The sequence below is a fragment of the Anastrepha obliqua genome, chromosome 2 (assembly GCF_027943255.1).
Source record: "Anastrepha obliqua isolate idAnaObli1 chromosome 2, idAnaObli1_1.0, whole genome shotgun sequence".
NCBI lineage: Eukaryota > Metazoa > Arthropoda > Insecta > Diptera > Tephritidae > Anastrepha > Anastrepha obliqua.
This window is the reverse complement of record NC_072893.1, coordinates 36,640,350-36,657,696: the sequence shown is the minus strand read 5'-3', so window position 1 is coordinate 36,657,696 and position 17,347 is coordinate 36,640,350. Positions and strand designations below refer to the sequence as shown.

Below are 17,347 nucleotides of genomic sequence, written 5' to 3'. Positions count from 1 at the left end.
TTTGCGGAACAACATCAAGACGCTCGCCACAAATGGGAGGAGGAACTCGGCCAAACACTCAAAAAAGGGTATAATCGCCAATTAATTATATATATATATGTATATATAATCTGATTTTCATAGTATGTAAGAAATACTGCATTTTTAGATTATTAAATGAATAAAAAAATACGTAAATACCTTGATTAGATTTATTTAGTCATTAGTGAAAATATTATACAGGGTCCGCCATATAACTTTACGGAATTAAAAATGCTATAGAAACTACTCAATATTTTTCCAAACTGTTTTTTTTATTTTGAAGTACAATCCTTCCGGTTAATGATGGAACACAACTTCATTCATATGGCTGCCTCGGCTAGCCATGTACCATCCCATACGATCGGTCTAATTTTTCAACACATTTCGATTTTCTTCAGTGCATCAATTGTTGCTGGTTTGTTGGCATACCACTGGTCTTTGACGGCACCCCAAAGATAATAATCCAACGGCGTCAAATCGCAGCTCTCTCTTACTTTTTTCGCAAAGTAACGCACATACGCTTCATTCGGTGCTTTTCTTCTTCCCATTGCCGTAGGTAATTTTCGTACACATTCTGCAACATTACCATGATTTTCAAAGTAATGTCGCAATATTTCCCAGCGTTCTTTGAGCGTATACACAAACATTTTCGTTCAGCGGAAGAATAAAACTAATTTTCTGTCAAAACAGATGACAGCTAAGTGTTACCATTCTTCAAATAATACCTAGTTCAAGTCCGTAACGATAGATGGCGGACCCTATATAACAGAAGTCTAATTGCAAGGAAACTCAATTACAAAAAGGAATAATGGGCACGTTTTCTCATTTCTACTCATTTCCCAGCTTTTTGCCCAAAAACGTTTTTATATATTTGTAAGAATATTCCAGCACAAAATAGAGTTGTTTGATCAATATTTATTGCATTTAATATTGTTGGGAATTTCTTCGCTGCACGTGCTGCCTCTGCTCCGCTACTTCACAGTTGAACTCTATTTTTCACATGCGGAGCTGAGTTGTTTATTCGTGATAGGCGAAAGTATTTTAAATGTGACCCTGATTTTTTGTGAACCCATGCAGTAACTGTCCTATCTACACACATTTATGTTGAATGTGGGCTGGTGCCTTCTACATAAGTTGCTGGATGGCGCGTAAGATATCTGGCGGGCCGTAAAAGGTGGTAGAAGTTAGAAGTATGAAGAGATTGTTTGCTCTATATAATCTTGCATGGTACGCTTTTTGGATTGACTTAATGAATTTTGGTTCCATATATAAATTAGTGTACATGCATACATACATGCAATTAAATCATTTTATCTTATTGTCATAATAATGCGAATATTTACTTTTCATGCAAAATATTTTCCGTTAATTTTTTTTTAAATATATTTAATTCTATAACAAAAACCTTTCTGCCACATAAAGCACGTGTTCGTGACGCAAAATTAGTCACCTCATCGGAAGATTTATAATTTTTGTAAATGGCGTCATACGTCAATCATACACCGCACGAAAAATAAATAAAATATATAAAAAAACTTTTCCAATACCGTTTCGTTGATTGTACAAATGCTTAAAACGGTACATTCGTCTTCTTAGCTTCACAGTCGGTGGTGGATCATAGCTTCATGAACAATCTTCCTCCAGTTCATTCTCTCTTTTGCTACATTTTTCCAATTACGAATGCTCATCACTTTCAAGTCTGTATCGAAGTCATCAAGCCATATCTTTTTTTGTCGGCTCTTTTCCTTCCTCCTATTAGACGTAAAGTAAACACTTTTTTTAATTCTTTCATGTGGCGAATCCATTTTCAATTTTGTTGTTGTAACGGATACGAAACGTGCCGTCTTCAATGTGAATAGGACCGCAGAATTTGCTCATAATGTTTCTTCTTTCAAATCGTAATAGCTGGTTTATCTCATTAACTTTCAATGTCCAGATTTCAGCACCATAAGTAAGAATCGGACATATCAAAGTTTTATACATTTTGATTTTCTGCGTTCGTGGTAAAACCTTTGATCTGAACAATTTAATAATTGCCTAATACGCCTTGTTGGCCGCTTTAATTCTTTTATCTATAGCAATTAATGAATCGATAGAAGCAATCCCAAGTATTTGAATTCATTTACTCTTTCAAAAACAAAATTATCTAAAGGGTGGTTAAGTTTTAAGGGCCGGTGTTGATTTTGAACAAAATACAATTTTTTTAGGAAATTATTCTCATTTCTCTTTATTATAATAATATTGCTACGGCTCAATTATGTACAGAAGAAAATATAGGCCGAATAGCCGACGCAGCCTCGGCGGCACACCTCCATCCGATGGTCCAAATTTTCGATGACGCTGAGGCATAATTGAGGTTGTGCCGAATTATCTCATTGAATTGTTGCTGGCTTATCTACGTATACCTTTTCTTTCAAATAACTCCAAAGAAAGAAGTCCAACGGTGTCAAATCACATGATCTTGGCGCCCAATTGACACCGCCGCGACGTGAGATTATTCGGCCATCAAATTTTTCGCGCAAAAGAGCCATTGTTTCGTTAGCTGTGTGACAAGTGGCGCCGTCCTGTTGAAACCACATATCGTCCACATCTATATCTTCCAATTCAGGCCATAAAAAGTTCGTTATCATCTCACGATAGCGAACACTATTCACAGTAACTGCCTGACCGGCCCAATGATGCCGCCGGCCCATAAACCGCACCAAACCGTCACTCTTTGTGGGTGTATTGGTTTTTCGGCAATCACTCTTGGATTATCATTCGCCCAAATGCGGCAATTCTGCTTATTCACGAATCCACTGAGGTGAAAATGTGCCTCATCACTGAAGATGATTTTCTTCGAAAATTTTCATAATAAGCCTGAATAACTTTAACGCTTTGCTCGATTGTGTATCTTTCCATGGTTCAAATTGAGTTAGTCTGAAACTGAAAAATATGAAATTAAATGTAGAAAAAAACTTGACGTTTAGGTGTGGTTCATATTCAATATCGGCCCTTGAAATTTTACCACCCTTTATAACTAGATTGCTTTCATCCACTTTATGTGTTGAGCGAAGCATAAACTTAGTTTTTTCGACATAGGCATTCAGTCCTATATCTTTTGCTTCTGTTTTCAGTAGCTTAAAATGAATACTCATAACGGAAATTATTCGGCATTTATTTTGTTGGTATTTTAGTAACGCGCAAATTCCTTTTCTGTGAAAAACGAAGTAATTATAACACCAAAAGAGCAACCCCTTAATCTAAAAGTGGAAAATTATTATAAGAGCTTTTGATCGGTTTCCCTCTTTCTCATATTTTTGTCGTTGTTTTGGTTCAGAAAACCAAACTATGCCGCGCGAAAAAGCTTTGTCTGAATTTAAACAGGGACACATTTTAGAATGGAGAGAGAGAGTCCTTGCAATGCGAGAGATTGTTTCAAAATTAAACAGAAGCAAAACTGAGGTTTTGCATTACTTCCACCTGAAAGAAAAGTACGTATGTAGCTAAAGAAGTGGTGGAAAACCAAAACTTTGCGCTAGAGATGTTAGGGAAATGAAACGTTTAGCTATAAATAATTCTAATAGCGCTGCTGAAACTTAAACTCACTCTTAATGTAGAGATTTACCAAAGAACCTGGAAAATTCTCACAGGACTAACTATATATATATATATATATATAATTGGCGCGTACACCCTTTTTGGATGTTTAGCCGAGCTCCTCCTCCTATTTGTGGTGTGCGTCTTGATGTTGTTCCACAAATGGAGGGACCTACAGTTTCAAGTCGACTCCGAACGGCAGATATTTTTATGAGGAGCTTTTTCATGGCAGAAATTCACTCGGAGGTTTGCCATTGCCTGCGGAGGGGCGACCGCTATTAGAAAAATGTTTTTATTAGTTTTGCTTTCACCGAGATTCGAACCAACGTTCTCTCTGTGAATTCCGAATGGTAATCAAGCCCCAACCCATTCGGCTACGGCGGCCACAGGACTAACTATCTCTGTCTTTTTCTCTGTCTCTATTCTTTCCTATCTCTTTCTCTGATACTTTTTTCCTTCCCTCCTTGACTATCTACCCTCTTTCCTGAGCTTTAAATACAATGGGCTTTTCAGCCTCAGTGTTTTAGGAGCCACCAAATCTCTTAGTGCTCCTTGGCTCGACCAATTTCAATTTCAATACAAACAGGCAAGCAATGGAACGCGAAATGGCTAAAATAAAAATTTGCATCACTCTAAATCACTTTTGTTTTTATGCCTTTAGTAAAAAAGTGAATCAAAAATAAAATTAGATGATTTATTTTACGCCAGCTTGCATACGGAAGAAAATGCTCAACATCGCAATCAAAAAAATGGCCACAAATCACCACAACTTTTGAGTGACTTCAATTTTACACTTAGAGTGAAATTTAATATACTAAAAGGCAGCATACCCAGAAGTTTTCTAAAGATTCTGCGTAAAAAGTTGAAAGTTGGTGACAATTTTTTTAAATTTGTTAAATTTTTCTGAATTTTAAAGGGTGAAATGGTTGAAGTACTAGTCTGGCACTCCTCAAGCAGCACTGAAGCGCGTTTGATACCATTTAGAGACCTCCAACAGGCAGATATCTACAGTCTGCCAGAGAGAGCTGTTGATGTAATGAGGAAGGTTGGTGGGATTTGGGTTGGCGCACTGTCCCAGGCTGTTGAGGAAAGGAGTACCCAGTGGCCTTAGTCGTCTAGTAGTCAAACCCGGACATTTACAGAAGAGGAAGTACTCAACAGTCTCCTTCTCTGAAAGGTCCCCACAGTTTCTGCAACGGGGGTCAAATGGTAAACCCAGCTTTTCCGTGTGTGTGGCGATAGTCCAATGACCGGTAAACACAGCTATGAGTTAGAAAATATAATGACGTGGAATCCCCAGGACTTTCTGAGTCCTCCGTCTATTGTAGTGGGGCCAAACGGTTTTCAAAATAGCAAATGAAGCTTTCCTGAGAAATAAGTTGTGTAATTCGCCTGTAACAACAGTCTGAATTTTGTGCAAAGTTTGAAATTTAATTTTATAAGGTTTTTTTATACAATGGCACTATATTCTTATAAAAAATTAACAAAAAAATTAATTTTGCTTGAAAATATAAAAAGACTTAATTATGTGAGCACAAGTGTGCATAATATTATATGTTATATAATATATTTCAGTGTAGCACTTGGAAATAGGGGATTTATTTGTCTGCACATAGCGAAAGGAAAACAGGAGATGTAATTACATTATTTTTTATGAATTTCATGTTTTGTTACGCAAAAATCTACATAAATAGAGGAGATGATTTAATTCTGCTACCAAACGCTTACGAAGGCAAATAAATCTGCATAAATATAGATGGATTGCATGGTGAAAAAAATTAATGGTGTGGCCAATATCAGACCGTCAGTCAATTTGCCAGGCTCAACTGTTGGGCTGACGTAGCAGGAGTTACGAATCGGTTCGTTTACGAAAAAACCTCATTCTTAGTTTTTCGTGATATACGAAAAAAGTCAACATAATGTAACCTCGTTGCTATCTGAACAACGAATGAGTAGACGAGGGTGTGGTTATTGGCCAAACTTAGTAATCTATCGTCCTTGGTTGGATATTTGGTGGCAAGGAATGTACAGGTTGGTTGAAAGGTACTGAAGGCGTTACCTAGTAACTCCTATGAAATCAGAATTTACTTTATATGCCATTTTAATAGTCGTATTCGATAACGAAAAAATTTGTAAAAGTTATTCTTAATGTCTGCAAGTAGGTGTACGTTAACGCCAAATAATTTATCCAACACTCAAAAATTTGAGAGCAAAAGGACAATTTGATGCAAAAGAGGTACTCATGTGCTGGAGAAATGAAAACATAGAATCCGCACTGGTTTGTTTGAAAATTTGTTGTTTATCATTACACTTTTACTATGGGACTAATGATCCCTGCTGTGCCTTCAAAATAGAGGACCGTCGAGCTAAATCCGGAAAACATTTCGAAAGCTTTGGAGCAGTAGCGTTAAGTCTAAAACCGTTGATAAAGGGACATATTTTTAGTGTATTGTTTCCTGATTGACATTGGAGTGCCGGAGTAGGTGATAGTGAAAAGATGAGTCGAGAGCAGGACAGAAGAGCTGCGATACTAGAGTCACTTCGCACCGGAAAAAGCCCTAAAGAGATAATTGAGTGGTTTGGTTACAAAAAAAAACGCGAGTTGTTAAACCCTGGATGGACCGGGTGGCTGCTGAAAGAGAATATGTGTTTCAGCAGAACTCTGCACCTACTCACAAGGCAAAGAAGACTCAGGCTTGGCTCCAGAATAACCTACCCTACCTTTGGTCACCAGATTTTTGGCCACCTTCAAGCCCAGACTGCAATCCTCTTGATTATTACGTGTGGGGCACAGTTGAAGCAAAAGTTAACGCGAAGCCTCATAACACTAAGGACGCTCTGAAGACAACCATCGAGGAAGTGATGACCACAATGGACAAAGAGGAGGTAGCTCGCGCATGTGGGCGCTGCAGGTCCCGGCTGGAGCAGGTAATTGCACGAGATCGAGGTTACATTGAATAATTTTCAACTATGATATGTGTACTCACATTATACAAAGTTAAGTTCAAATAAAATTATTTTTGAGTAAATATCCAATAGTTTTGTTTTTAAGTTCAACATTCCGGATTTACCTCGACGGCCCTGTATAATAATATATAATATTACTTTGATCTTGCATACCACGCCAGCAAAATGAAGTGGATCTAAGAAGATCCCAATTTTAGAGTAAAAACTATTCAAATTTGGTCATGCATTTCTAAAGCAGAAAAATATTGAAAAATAATTCAGACAATTTCTGTATGTTTTTTTTAAGTTTCGATTAGTTTAAAAAATTTTTCGAAACGGTATTTATAAGTTATCTTTTCTAAGTCCATACGACCCCAACTTCGCCTATCTTAGCCTATCCTTTTTTTTCTTCTGATTACTTCTTTGATAAGCATAGGGCCTCTACAAGGCCTTTCTAATGCACGCGGTTAGATGTTTTGTCTTAGCGTTGTCCGAGCTTGTGTTTATGGAGGATAAGTCATGCATAATAGATCTTTTCGAGGTGTTCTTTGGCCGACCGCAGCTTCTGCTTCCCTGAGAATTCCAATCTGGGGCCATTCTTGTGATGGTGCGGTTTCCTGAAAGCGTGGCCTTTCCAACTCCATTTACTACTACATTACTTACTACACCCTATAAATCTCTCATCATGCCCGTCCGAGGACGCGTCCCTTGGAGTATTTTATAGAAAGATTCTGCGGAAAGTTTTTCGAACTTTGCACGTTGGCGTCGGCGAGTATCGTAGGCGATGGAACAATGAGCTTTACGACGGCATAGACATAGTGCATCCACTAAAGATCCAGCGGTTTCCTTAAGTCGTCTGAATGGACACAAACTCTCGGGTAATAAAAATATTCGATGCGATATCAGCTAATGGCAGCACAGGAAGAGAAAGACCTCCTCTGCGTTGGAAAGATCTGATAGAGAAGGACTTGACTTCACATGGTGTTTGCAACCGACGGCGGTTAGCACGAGCAAGAATCGACTGGCGCGCTTTGTTCAAATCGCTTAAGATCAATCGGTTATCGTGTCAATCAAGAAGAAGATGCCAGATCCGCAGTTTGTTTTTCTACCATACGGGGCAATTACGGAGGAGGCACACAAACATTTTCTCATCTTAAAGATAGATTCGCTTAGTCCTTCCGCGTGTATTCTCATTAGACAGGACCCTGCTTGAACTACAACCACACTCTCTCTCAGAGTACACGCTCTCAGGTGCATTTCTTTGTTTTGGTGTATCGGTAGTTAGTGCGTCACCTATGGGCTAGCATAGTATCACACTAAATGAAGACCGATTTCCTAAATAAAATTTCTATAATTTGTGAGCGCAGCCGAAAAGTTAGTTCTTACTTTGTGAAGTGTGAAATATAATTATTATTAGAAGGCCATTACGCACTGCGACCAGAGCTGATCTATTGTGAAAAATAGCGAACTAAAATTTAGTGGCTTATGTAAGCTTAGGAAGTTAACCAGTAAGACAGATGGGATTTCCTTCGATACGGCTGTTCCTACTTAAATTTGTCAGGGGCTTGCTGACGTATCCTCGTGTCTAATAGACTTGAAACTACCATTACATTGAAAAGCTCTCATTTCTATTATGCCCCAAACGGTGACAGCAAATTATCTAAGCTGACTCACCGACTCTAATCGGGCTTTAGCAAAGCGACTACGATCACTTATTACTGATAGAAGGAGAAGTGGTTGGTAATTTTATAATCTCACCACAAATTTCTGTTTCAACTTTGATGACCCATTGGAATATTTCTACTGAATTTACTACTACCTAACCGCACCTTATGTCATCGCGCAAGTTGAACCATAAATCATCAACCTCTACAGTACGTAGCTATGTATGTATGCTCATAAGTATAGCTAATTAAAAAAATTCTGAATAATATGCAAAAAGTTGATAAAAAAAAAATATTAAAAGGCATAACTTATGCTTGGTAGTCTCTAAAAGCTGCGTACTTATATTTATGTCAATATGTATTGTATATTTATAAATAGGTATGCAATCTGCGTGAAGTTCTATTGTACGGCCCTACTTGGAGCTCAGCTGAATCAGACTTGAACAAAAGGTGGGTAGATGAGCTTAAATAGTATATTTATATATGTACGTATGTAGGTAATCAGGCAAGTGAACACACTAAATCTACATAAATACATACATACATACATACATAAGTGAGAATCTAACTTAAAATTGTGCTGCTAGATCCCCTCCATTACACTGCGACCACTATTTGCACTCTACGCATACCATCAGCAGACGCACTAGCATTTAACAACTGGAGTTAGCTCGCGCTGTAGGGGCAGATGTGTGTGCCTATGTCCAAACACTGAGCCGGCTAACACTGACTGACTGACTGACAGCAGTCAACAGCTATTCAATAGCTTTCAAATGAGCGATAAGCGACCGGTAGCAATGCTGCGGCATTGTGTGCTTGATGACATCATTTACGGCGAGTGATGGCCGCTGAAAGGCGGAGTGCGTGCGGGCGGGTGATGTTTAGTTGGTGCAGTGGCAATTCTCACTCACTCTGCTGTGTTCTCGCTTGTTGTGAGCGGCTCCCTCTGGGAGTATACCAGCTTGACATATCAGCGTTCGCATTTTCATAAAATTTGTTTTGTTTACTTATTTGTAACAATTTATTATTACCGAATCGGAGAGAAAAGACGAGTCAAAGCGGGGAAAAGTCAGGGTTGAAGGACACATACACAAAAATAAATATGTATATATACGAGGGCTGGTTAATAAGTGCATGCAAATTGGAACAGATGGGGTTTGCGTTACAAATCCGGCGTCTTTCTTGTCAAGAGGCATCTTTGAAAAGAACGCGACCTAATTTTTTAGTTCATCAATCAAAGAGTTTCGTTTGACGTCTACCGGCATTTACGTAAAAATGAAAAAAAAAAAACAAAGAACTTCAATCAAGTCCCAGCTTCTTGAAATTTGTTCGTCAACCAAAACAAAGAAAAAATGAGTCTCGAGACATGTTGTTCTTAAAGTTCGACCATTTTTATAATAAGTTTCAATAATTTTAACGCGTTGTCGTGTAAGATCGGTCATATGCCTACTTGACAAATGTCAAAGATGACATAGAAATGAGGTACAGTCTAGGAATTATTCACTACTGACAACCATGCGTCACTTTTGAAAGACCTTTTACCATCTTGTATGAACTCCCCTTGACTCAAGCAAACAAAAAATTGGAAGGTATAGTTGGAAACCTTCACCATCGATTAGAACCATCCACTACTCGATTAGTCAATTTTGTTACGGCCGTATCAGCACAAATGTCTCCGAACGTTGCGGTTTCCGAACTGAGGTCATCACATTCGAAATGGTCAATAAAATCCATGGTATGATGCTGGACAGTGGCAGTTTGGTGCGTGACTATCAACCGGTAGTGCCTTGGCCCGAAACCTCGGAAAAGTTTTCTCAGAGCGGTATCCCTCGGTAGGTAATGACCAACTCCGAGTATATTTCTGCGATGGAAAAGCTCTTCATAAAACCCCATCTGCCGCTCGGAGGCGGCATAGAACTGTAGGTCTCTCCATCTGTGGAAGAACATTTGGAAGCGTCGTTCGGGCATTCAACGATTCATGATGACATGCTAAATGTTACTGAACACAAACATCAACACATTTTTCCATTATCAGCGGTTAAACCATAATGATCGCTATCGGTAGTTCTCACGAAGCTAAAAAAACACCCGACATTATATGGATTTTCGCTGAGCATTCGTAAATTGGATGTCGTGTTTGCTTACAATTGACAATAAACTTCAAAAGAGTGTTCGTCGATGTTCCGAACGGGGTTTCGCACCGTCATTTCATCGAGACACTAGGGAACGGTCGGGACAGTCTACTTCTCGTGGTGAATTCAAACTGAAGGGGCCTGAGGGAGGTAGATCTGTCGACTGACAAGGTCATGACAAAATATTTTTTTAGATGCTCGCGGTTTAAAACGCTCAATATTATCTCAAGCATAAATTTATTTGTATGGATAGCGCAAAATTGAACAACCTTTCAGGCCTACTATTTTGGCCTAAAATGGATTTTTTTTGTAGAAACCGCCATTTTGCCAAAAATATGTATTTTGCTTATATCTTCGATTAATTACTAGATTTAACATTACTTTTACGAAATCTGTTTGGTTTTTTAATTTCAGAGGATTCAGTTCAGAGATATAGTGGTCACCACAAAACGTCTTTTTTGAGAGGAGCTTCCACAGATCAGCTGTAGCTCCTTTCCAAATAAATATTTTTAATAATACTAAGTCATAAAATGCAGTTAAAAGATAATATAATATGTGCGCACAATTTTAGATCAATAAATTTAAAAGTTTTCTTGGAAAAAATTCTGGAAAATTCGCTTTTTTCGGCCTTCTAACCTTAAGAAATGACTCGATGATAAAAGATTTGGTTCGGATGAAGAAATCGTCGAAGAAACAAACGCATACTGAATGCGATTTCGAGGGATTCACCAAATTGAAGAAGCGCTTCATGAAATGTATCGAGCCAAAAGGAGACTATGTTGGAAAATAAAATGTGTTTTTTTGGTGACGAATAAAGTTTTAGTCTTTTCATTTTTCTGCGATTTATTGACCCACTCTCGTACCTACATGGAGTTCTTTACTGTAAATTTGAAACCTAAAATTAATTATAATAATATTAAAAATTTTATTGTCACTGCATTAATTCAATTTTTTTGTTACAGGTACAAATGCACTTATATAATTAGTTTTCTAAATGTTCAGTTTGCATTTTGCTTTTTATCGAAAAAAAATAAACAATTACTACGCAATTCAGTAATTAGCATCGCTTCAGAGGTGACAAGGGACTAGCCCTTCAATGCTAATTACCAACACGGGTATTTACAGTTAAAGAGTCAGAAAACAAAGTAGCCACTGATGCAGGGAAACACGAGAGCAGATGCATCTAAATAGGCATGGAAGCGAAAATTACAGTGTATACAAATGTATGATATGGCGGAACAGTAACAGCCATAAAACTGTATAATTTTGATAGCGGAATTACGATATATGTAGGATAAAATGCATCCCTGCGCAGCAACCCTAATAAGACGAACGAAGTGGAACCAGAAGTGGATATAACTTTTAGACTAGGCCTCCTCTATTCGGCACTTCTCTGCTCGCTATCTCTCTATTCGACTAAGTTGACGAAAAATTTGCATGCGAAAGCAACAACAAAGTTATCGAGGAAGATTCGCCGTTAGCGAGTAAGGCTATATATCGTTACACTGGAATAACTCCAATAGTTCAAGGAAAATTTTAGGTTTTAAATTTAACAAGGCTTTCATTTTCTTCAAAGACAGAAAGCAAATTTTATGGCAACCTTTCTAAAGATATAAAATAAGAGACTTCGTTTATTTAGGATTCAGCACATCCTGTCTTTACAAACAGTGCTTCATAAGTGTTTGTTGTAGCAGTAATACAAGCCCCGTCAGTCAGTCACCGGTCGTCTTCGTCTGGCTTATCTAAAGGTAGGCCCAGGAAACTTCGTGCTTCGACAGGTTGGGTCCAGAGGGAGAAGGGTGTTAGATGAGTAGTTTTTAAGGGGCTTGTGAAAAGGTGGTTAGTGTCTTCACATGCCGGACATGTGTTTGGTATGTCGGGGTCAATTCTGGGTAAGTTGGAGTTTAACCTGCTACAATATCCAGAACATAATTGTGCCAGTGCTACGCGGGTCTCACGGGGAAGCTGGAGCTCTTCATCTGCTGTAGGTGTTGGTTGGACTCCGATTACGGCATTCGGTGGACGGGAGCTTAAGAAGGTGGTAACAGTCTCCCGGTGAATGTCGTTCAGTGTCTGTCTAAACACTGTCTGGTCTAGTAAATTTCTGTCAGTTTTGTCCTGGATCTCGTCGGCATAGTTTAAAAGGTGTCTCCTGACGTGTCTAGGAGGCGGCTCTGGCTCAAGCAGGTGTCTGCAAGGGTGAAAACTGCGGTAGCACCCTAACAGGAACTGCTTGCTGAGCAGTTTGTTGCGTAATGGAGCACAGGGAGCATCTGTGCCTCATTATGAAGATGTTGAAGCGCTGCCAGCAAGCGATTTGAGGACCTTGTGGCGATTTTGGACCTTAGTGGCAATTTCGGTTGTGTGCGCAGAAAAGGAGAGCAAACTGTCGAAGGTTACACCCAAAATTTTGGGATTGTTTACAGTTGGAATTGGTATGCCATCGACTTTTACCTTGAGAGGCAGTTTGACCTCCTTTGTCCAGGTGGTAAAGAGAGCTGCCGTGGACTTAGTGGGGGAAAGTTGGAGATTCCTCGCAGTGAAAAAGCGAGAAAGGTCGGTGAGGTAGATGTTCACTTTGGAGCACAGGCCATCGATGCCATTGCCCGACGCCATTCTTGAATAAATATACTGTGCCACACCTTCTTTTGGCTAAATGCATTTATCATAGCATTTAAACAGCCGTCCATCCTTCTGATGTTACAGGCTTTAACTCTCATTGTCTATGAGCTGGTTTGTTACCTATTTTGTTTATTTACCTCGTAAAAAGAGACATCATGAACTTGATCAATATAATAGATATTCTTATTAAAAAGTTTAAATAATACTCACGTTGATAAGTCTACTACAGGCATTCCCTCTCCAACCTCTTTGCCCTCTTTCTCGCAAAATTTCTGACTCATGGAGTTGTTGTAATTAAAAAGGCAATTGGTGAGCGCTTCAACTAGCTCACGATTTGCTAAAGTCTCGGGCTTTTTCGTTTGCGACTTGGATTGGTTCTGCGGTTTCGCTAAACGCTGTTCTTCGTTGTTGCCAATGTAAATTGCTTTCGCGTGCGGCGACATCATTTCAAAGAAATCTGACTTCAATTTTGAGCTCACCTTCAGCATTTCCGAGTTTGAGCAATTTGATGGCATGGATGCGCTAGCATCACCACCAGCGGCCAGCATATCTATCTCTGTGAGTGATGGTCTAAGCGATGGCTCGCCGAGTCGGTCAGCGTTGCGCGGTGAGCGCGCCGAATTCGTAGGTGTGACCGAAGGTGGCGGCGGTGGCGGGTTAAGTGGATTGCGACGTTTTTTCAATATCTTGACGCCTCTTTCGCCTTGCGTGGCCATTTGCTGACTGCTGGTAAGACAGTTTGGGCGCGCAGTCGCACGTCCGCGGCTTGTGTCGATTAGAGCAGACAGACGAGAGGAGGGTGGCAGGGAAGAGCTGGCGCGCGCACTGTGACGCGCAGCGTGCGCAACTCTCGCTGGCTGCAGAGCTTGCAATTGCAGCTGTTTTCGTGTTAGTGGCTTGGGTGTCGCCAACTGAGTTTGTTTTTGTTCGAATTGTTGCTGTTGTTGGTTTAGTATTTGCTGCTCCTGCAGCATAAGTTGTTGCTTCTGCTCAAGCTTTCTATGAGACTGCAATTGATTTTGATGGAGGTGTTGTTGTTGCTCGGCAATACACTGTTGGTGCACTTCCAGCTGCTGTTGCAGTTGTTGTTGTGGGTTGCGCGACTCTTTTAGAATCTGCTCGGTCTTTTGATTGTTGATAGCGGTGCCATTTCGCTTTTTCAGGTGTCGCTCTAACTTTTCCTGCTCGTATGCCTGCTGTAGCAACAGTTGCTGCTGTTGTTGGATGTGTGTATCGTAGTTTTCGGTGCGCTCGCGCAGACTCTTTTGATGTTGGCGCTCCTCTATTTGTTGTTGCTCTAGTTTGTTAGGCTTACCCTGCTTGTTCGCACTACTTTGCTCGTGCTGTTCAAATTTGTTCAATTGCTGCTGCTCTTTCTTGTGCTGTTGTTGTTCCTTTTTGTTGCTATTATACCTTACTTGCTGCTGGTCGTTCACTTTATTATTGTCCGGTTTTATTGCAATTCCAACGTCAAAATTACTAGAGTTCTCCTCAAAGCTCACAAAATCTGAACCGCTCTCACTGGCTACGTCGCCGCCGTATTCGTAGTTCAATTTGAAGTTATCGAAAACAACAATATCACTGTTACTCGCTGTATTGTTGTTAGTGTTATTATTTCTCTTACCGGCACATTCATCGCGGAAGTAGCCGGTTAACTGGGTGGCTTTAATGGGCTCGATGATCACTCTTGGTTCAATGAGGTAGTTTGATGCGTCTCTAGCTTTGCCTATATCATCATCATTACCATCATCATCTTCGGCACAATCGTCGATATAGTCGCCGTTCTCAAACTCATCGTCATCGTAATAATTATCATCATCATCGTCTACATCAATATCACAGATAACCGTTTCGAAGGCACTCGCCGTGGGCACTTCGTCCAAGAAAGCAGCAACAGCTTCGTGGCGTTTGGCCGATTCATTGCTTGAGTGGCGGTGCTGGTTATGCTGTTGTCGTTCAGTCTGCTTTGCCGCTTTCAACTCTATAGTCGCAATCGTATGTGAGTTCGCGTTCGCAATTCAATTAACGTTACGAGGAGTAGTAAATATAATAAATTGAGCGGGTTTTGTGGCGTACATTCATTTCATTTGTATATGTATGTAGGTGTATATGCAAAAGAGTAACAAATAAAACAATTGCATATGAATAAATGACATACACCAACAAAAACAAAAATATTAGAAATTAATTATGAAAAAATCAATTTGAATTGTATGTATTACGGGAAAGTGCGTTTGGTCACTAAATATTTTTACAGAAATTAGTGTAATGAAGTGATTTTCATACATACAAACATATGTATCAGTAAATTGTATATGTATATGCGTATGCAAATGCGCGTAAATATGTGCGTATGTCAATAAAGAATATTTATTTATGTACTTAATTCAATCAAGAGGCATTGTGCACAAAGAGAAGAAAAAACGCATACAAATTTAAAATGATTTTTCGGTTAATTACTTCAAATTGTGTGTTGATATGCGAGATCGAAACGAAGCAAACTAAAAATGTAGAAATTATTAATTTTTTAGCAAAATAATAGTTTTACTAAAAAAATAACAAAAGAAAAAAAATGTGCCAAAAATGAAAATGTAAATGTGAAGGTCAAAATAAGAATGCGAAACTTCTGACAATTTAAATTAAAAACAAAAAAAATGTACCAAAAATGAAAATTTAAATGTGAAGTTCAAAATAAAAATACGAAATTTCTGACAATTTAAATTTAAAACAAAAAAAAAAAAAAATGTACCAAAAATGCAAATTTAAATGTGAAGTTCAAAATAAAAATGCGAAATCTCTGATGATCTTAAACTAAAAACAAAACAAAAAATCGATTTCTAGAGATGTCTGGAGACAAATTTCAAAAGGATAAAATAAAAAAATTTTAATGAATAATAAAACTTAAAAAATGTCACCCTTAATAGACCAACTTTTTCTTTTTTAGCGCAAAAAATATATTTATTGTCTTATTTAACTTCTATGCAAAATTATCTGACACTGAATATCGGATAATTGAAATAGAATTTGTTTGGTTGTTAGTTGACTGCTGGTCGATTCAGCAGGCCTTTAAGCAAGAAATTCGACTCGCATGTGATTTATATTGACATACATATAGTACACTTGTCTCAAAATAACAGCAGCGCGACGAATTACCAAGTTTTACTTTGCTTCCACGACAGTCGGTTCTACGTAATCGGAACGACCCGGATTTATGTCTAGCCAAGGACAGTCACTTCAGCAGCATTCCCCGTATGTAAATATGGGGAATGTTTATGCTGGCACAACAATAAAAGAAAAATGCATTCTACAACAAAAACCATGCAACTCAAAGCTTAAAAACCTGTATAAAATCAACAAAAATTTCACAAATTTAAAAATATTATCATCAAAATGTTTCACTGTTTAATAAAAACTTTTAGAAAACTGCTTCAAATTTCAATATAAAAAAATCTAAGTTTGAAGTCACTCAAAAATTGCGCTGATTTTTTATGACTATTTTTTGGATATGATGTTGATACCAACATCGACCTTCTCTAAGTATTCTTTGGCCGACCGCAACCTCTGCTCCCTTGCGGGTTCCAGTCCAGTGCCATTCTCGTGATGCTGTCTGGTAGTTTTATAAGTTTGTGTCCTATCCATCGCCATTTTTTGCGTGTAATGGTGTTGGAGACCAGCCATGTTTTACTTCCATACAACAATACTGACTTCACTCATGAGCTGGTAGTCCACATTTTAGAGCGCCTGGAGATTTACGAACTCGCCCATACTGTATGCATTCGCCCGAAAGCCACCCTTGCTTAGCCTGCAGTTCACATTTTCATCTACTCTGCCGTCTGTTGTGATGATGCAGCCGAGGTAGCAGAAAATTTCGACAAATTCCATCGGACACCATACAACCGTTATAGGACTTGTTTTATTGTGGTTGAGGCTATGAGAGCCTTCATCTCCAGTCCAACCGTGCGTGCCAGTGCCACCTTGTCCACCTTCGCTTGCATGCCGGTGAGTTTGTGAGAGAGGAGGCAGATGTCATCGCCGAAGTTCAGGCCTCCATACGACGTCTCTTTTGTGCAGGACCAATTTTGATATACTAAATTAAGCGGCGGCCGTAGCCGAATGGGTTGGTGCGTTATTACCATTCGGAATTCACAGAGAGAACGTTGGTTCGAATCTCGGTGAAACCAAAATTAATAAAAAAAAAAAATCATTTTTCTAATAGCGGTCGCCCATCGGCAGGCAATGGCAAACCTCCGAGTGTATTTCTGCCATGAAAAATCTTCTCATAAAAATATCTGCCGTTCGGAGTCGGCTTGAAACTGTAGGTCCCTCCATTTGTGAAACAACATCAAGACGCACACCACAAATAGGAGGAGGAGCTCGGCGAAA

At 39.0% G+C, this 17,347-nt stretch overlaps 2 protein-coding genes across 4 annotated transcripts in view; one reads left to right on the top strand and one right to left on the bottom strand.

The window, feature by feature from the left end:
- Positions 1 to 17,347, bottom strand: part of LOC129239485 (uncharacterized) — a 103,580-nt gene that overhangs the window by 3,294 nt on the left and 82,939 nt on the right. Inside the window, exons 10-11 of one of the 2 annotated variants that reach the window (XM_054874996.1) lie at positions 14,589 to 14,945; positions 13,175 to 14,489 (exon numbers count right to left, since the gene is read on the bottom strand). In XM_054874996.1, coding sequence (XP_054730971.1) covers positions 13,175 to 14,489; positions 14,589 to 14,945 — 1,672 coding nt within the window. Of the gene's footprint in view, positions 1 to 13,174; positions 14,946 to 17,347 lie in introns of both variants that reach the window. The other variant, XM_054874995.1, reaches the window with a different exon arrangement.
- Positions 15,041 to 17,347, top strand: part of LOC129239486 (transforming growth factor beta-1-induced transcript 1 protein) — a 71,668-nt gene continuing 69,361 nt past the window's right edge. The window contains exon 1 of one of the 2 annotated variants that reach the window (XM_054874999.1): positions 15,041 to 15,059. The gene's annotated coding sequence lies outside the window, so the exon portion shown is untranslated. The remainder of the gene's footprint in view (positions 15,060 to 17,347) is intronic. The other variant, XM_054874998.1, reaches the window with a different exon arrangement.